This window comes from Haplochromis burtoni, unplaced genomic scaffold (genome assembly GCF_018398535.1).
Source record: "Haplochromis burtoni strain Fernald_Lab_line unplaced genomic scaffold, NCSU_Asbu1 Contig_1197, whole genome shotgun sequence".
NCBI lineage: Eukaryota > Metazoa > Chordata > Actinopteri > Cichliformes > Cichlidae > Haplochromis > Haplochromis burtoni.
The window spans coordinates 59,225-64,116 of NW_024583558.1; the positions used below are offsets into that span (position 1 = coordinate 59,225).

A 4,892-nucleotide genomic window follows, 5' to 3' on the forward strand; every position below is an offset into this window, starting at 1 on the left:
TATTGGCTTCCTGTTAAATCCAGAATTGAATTCAAAATCCTGCTCCTCACATACAAGATCTTAAATAATCAGGCCCCATCTTATCTTAATGACCTTTGCTATCACATTGCATGCTTACTTGTTGTTCCTAGAGTATTTAAAAGTAGAATGGGAGGGAGAGCCTTCAGGCTCCCAGTTTGGATTTGGGAGAGAGACAGTATCTCTAATTTTAAAGTTTAGGCTTAAAACGTTCCTTTTGACTAAAGCATATAGTTAGGGCTGACCCTGAATCCTCCCTTAGTTATGCTGCAATTGATGTAGACAGCTGGGGGGGATTCCCAGGATGCATTGAGTTTTTCCTTTCCAGTCACCTTTCTCACTCACTATGTGTTAATAGACCTCTCTGCATTGAATCGTACCTGTCATTAATCTCTGTCGTTGGTCCACAGCATGTCTTTATCCTGTTTTCCTTCTCTCACCCAAACCGGTCGCAGAAGATGGCTGCCCCTCCCTGAGTCTAGTTCTGCTAGAGGTGTCTTTCTGTTAAAAGGGAGTTTTTCCTCCTCACTGTCACCAAAGTGCTTGCTCATAGGGGATCATATGATGCTATAAAAATAAAATTCAATTCAATTCAATAAGAAATCAATTACATCTTTAATATATAACAACTTATGGATAAAGACTGTAACAGGATAAAAACGGTAATTGAGTTGGACAAACTTAAATAATTGATGACATATCAACTTATTTATTGCAGTTGAGTGCAGTTTAATTTAATTCACTCCATCCAACCCATACAAAATTACGTTAGTCTAAGAAAAAAACTTAATGCTAAAACAAAGGCATTTATCAATGTGGAAATCCTTTCTATGATTATTTTAAGTTCATTTAGAGGTATTTTAAATAAAACTAAAAATTGCCATGAGAGTAAACCCCGTTAATCAAAAAAGTTGCCACATGTGATCGTGCATAGCAAAATGCAAGTTGTGACCTAAGGGGTTCAGCTGGAGATGAGTAATAACTACATAACAAGTAAACCAAGTCTTAAAGAAGTGGGATTAGGCACAGTTAAGTAAATTTCGGGTATGGAATTTATATAGTGTGATTGCTAGCAGTGCCCAAGTCCAGATCCTCAATGATTCCTCAACAACAGCTACTTCTGTAAACAGATTCCAAGAAATTAACAAATTTGTTAAAAAAAAAAAAAAAAAACATTTCACAATTTCAATCATGCATTTTCAAAAGTCAGTCATGTGTATAAGAGAGGCTGTGTATGAGTCTTTAAAAATCTGTCACAAAGGTGTCTTTGTGTCTGACCTTATTGCATATCTATGTGTAGAAGTTTCCTTTTCAGATTGCAAAATTATGGGAGGAGGCTGTATAGAAACATGAATTACTAAAGTCTGTGCCAGGCAATTTGATGCATATTAGGCTGAATTTATCAACAAAAACATGTGTCTTATTTTGCACATGTAGCCGTAAGAGTTTCTGCTAGCAGTGCTCAGATATCTGGCATGAGAGGGAGGTGATACCAAGACATACATGCATCTTCTTTTACAAGGCATCAAGTTACTTATGTCATTTTTTCCAGGTGTGCCTACAGTGAGCAATTTTTATTGTTATTTATAGCTATCTCAACTATGTTAGGTCGATGTTGGAGCAATTCTTTCATTTTCATCATTTTTGAAATGTAATAAAAATGTGTTGCTGCTTTCAGGTATTGAATACTATCCTTGTATTCCAAACACCTGATCAGACATTACTGAAGGTCTGGAAACAAACAAAAGAATTATTGAAGCAGTTCAAATAAATCATTACTAAAGTTTTTGTTGATTAAAATATTTACAGCATAGAAGGAAAAAACATACTGTTGCTCACAGACACCGTTTCACAAAATGGAAAAAAGACAATCAAAACCTTTCATTCTAAATTTTTTATGAATTGAATTGAATAGTAAGGAAGAAAATAGAAAGCTAAGGAAAATATCTTGGGTAAAACCCACAAAGTAGAATAATTTGCACTTCTGTGCCAATCAAGGTGTGCCAGAATCGAGGTGAATGGTTTGTGTTTCATTTTGTGACAAAATGTTCAGAATGGGCTATCACTGTATTCATCAAAAAAAAAAAAAAAAATCACACTCTGTTCACAAGACTTTAGTCAGATGTGTGAAACTTTTTGAAAATCTTATAGAACTTTTGTTTAATTTCTTTTGTTCTAAGACAGTACACAAAAGGATTTACAAGACATGGACCGAGGACTGCACCAATTAATAAACCTTGGCGTTCCTCAAGAGTTAGTACCACGCCAAACCTGGTGAAGATATTGCGAACAAATGCAGGACAGTAATAAACGATTACACAAATTAAGTGACTCACAAGAGTGCTCCCCATTTTCCTTTTTTCATTATTTGAAGATAATTTTACAAAAAGTAAGATTCCACAATACGAAAGACAAATGAAAATGAAAGTGAAAAAGAAAATAAAAAATGAGAAAATAACAACTTCATTGAAATATTTTTCTGGGTTAACACAGGTTGTTCGTATTACAGCAGGAAAGTCACAGAAGTTGTATTTCAGCCTTGAACTGCAGTGTGGGAGGGGGACAACAGTTGCAGGCATATAAAACACAAAACACCAGGCAACGAACCACACGATAAATGTAAGAACAAGAACACGTGTGTTTGTTAAATAACTTTGATACTGGAAAGGATAAATTATTGCAATGAATCTATCCAATGCCATAAATGCTAAAATAAATGACTCCATCGCTGTTCCCAAATGGAAAACACACATTTGAATTAAACATGCCACATAGGATATAGTATTACCACCTGCGAGTAGAACCCCAATCATTGTTGGACTGCAACTGGAGGTGTACATTATATCAATAACAGCAAGGTTGCAAATAAGAAGATACATTGGTTTATGTAATCTCTTGTCAGAAATAATAAACATGATATTTATCATATTGGCAAGAACAGCAAGAAGATAGACTATTAGTATAACCACACCAACAGCAATAGGTCTACTGAGTGTGTCAAAACCACCTATAATAAAGTGTGTTACATTGATGGACGCATTCTGTGAAGACATATTCCATTTGGAAGTTGAAGAAGAAGCAAATCTGGATAAAGTATATGATAAATCCTCTTTATCAGACTTCACAAACACCTCTGAGCTTAGTCAAACACCTTTGCTTTTACTGGGAAGTATTTAAACTTCTCACTTTAAGGCTTGGAAGAACAGTTAGGTTTGATTGGACAGCTCCCTCCTCCAGTCAAATTAGACATAAGAATGTGAAATGTCCATATTGCATCAGATATTGCAAAAAGATGATGTCATCCCTGCAAAATCCCCTTGTAATTGTTCACATGCTTACAATAACCTTTATTTTGTTTGTTTTCAGCAGACTATTTAGATCAATTAAACAAAATACAAAAGCACAAAATGAAAGAAATCCAGGTTCATGTTAAAAGTGTCCCGCTACATCAAATTCAAATCAAATTCAAATTCAAATTTTATTTGTCACGTACACAGTCATACACAGTACGATATGCAGTGAAATGCTTGGACAACTGCTTGTGACCTAAAGAAAACAAAAAAGGAAAGGCTATGAATAAGATAGGAAATAAATATGAAAAATTAAAAAGGGTAAATTTAACTAGGAAGGAATAAAATATAAATTAAGGTTAAAAATGAAATAACTGTACAACACAAATTAGAATGAAGGGTAAATTTAACTGGGAAGAATAAGATAAAATATATAAATTAAAGTTGAAAATAAAATAACTGTACAACAAAATACACAATATAGAACTATATAAGAATGTATGAAGAAATCTAAATATAAATAAATATATACACAATAATAGCAGCTGTACAAGTATTAACCGGAAATGAAGAATATAGTGACCAGTGTTGTGCAAAAACAAAGTCCAGAAAGTCCAGTGTGTGTGTAAGAACCATGTGTGGGTCAGTACTGTGTGGTGGTGTGATTGAGAGACCGTATCGCCTGCGGGAAGAAGCTCCTCCTCAGTCTCTCTGTGTTGGTCTTCAGGGAGCGGAATCGCTTTCCTGACCTCAACAGAGAGAACAGTCTGTTGTTGGGATGGCTGAGGTCCTTCACGATCTTCCTGGCCTTGGTCCAGCACCGCCTGCTGTAGATTGAGTGCAGGTCAGGGAGCTCGGAGCGGATGGGGCGCTCAGCCGACCGCACAACCCCCTGTAGAGCTCGTCTGTCCTGCATGGTGCTGTTCCCGAACCAGGTCTTTAACACTACAACCTCTTCAAGGCTAGGATGGAGCTAATATTAGCAGGAAGGTAAAGTATTTTATTGCATTTTCTGGAGAAGAAAAAAATGTTATAAAACGTTTAGGCAGCTTTCACAGTGAAACTTTGGTCTATGTAGCTATATGTTTTTGCTAGTAAACACCCTTAAAGTGTAGAGCTATGTGCTGGAACTGTTATAGATGTAGACGATGGAGAGCTACGTTTATAAAGTCAAGTAACCTTGTGTCATGTTAACATAGCTGTGAAAAATTGCACTGAGGGCTACTGTGCCTTTGTGCCAATTCAGGGCTAGCATAGGTAGACCGGGTCATTTTAAAGCAGCAACAACATAAAGGCCAAAAGTGAGCGGCCATTAAATGGCTGTTAATTTGCCAGAAGACCAGAGGAAAGAGTGGTGTGGAAAGCTGCTCATACAGAGTGTGTAAAAGCCTGTATCAGTAAAACGCAAAGCAAGGTGCATGCATGGGTCCTCATTTTTGTCACTCAAGAAGTACCAAAGGCTGGCACTGTATCCCAGATACTCTGGCTGCTCAACTACCTCTCAACACTTCCACTGAGCTCCCCTCCTCAGTGCCCCCTGAGCTCGGACCTGCAAGTAAGAAGTACAAACTCACCAGGAAACTC

The 4,892-nt window shown here is 36.7% G+C and overlaps 1 protein-coding gene across 1 annotated transcript in view; it reads right to left on the reverse strand.

Moving 5' to 3' along the window:
- The window catches only part of LOC106632681 (olfactory receptor 11A1-like), a 44,355-nt gene extending 41,336 nt beyond the window's left edge, over positions 1-3,019 (reverse strand). The window contains exons 1-2 of the mRNA XM_042216689.1: positions 2,810-3,019; positions 2,481-2,746 (exon numbers count right to left, since the gene is read on the reverse strand). Of these exons, the coding sequence (XP_042072623.1) occupies positions 2,481-2,746; positions 2,810-2,945 (402 nt within the window). The 5' untranslated portion in view covers positions 2,946-3,019. The remainder of the gene's footprint in view (positions 1-2,480; positions 2,747-2,809) is intronic.
- Positions 3,020-4,892: the final 1,873 nt, after the last annotated feature.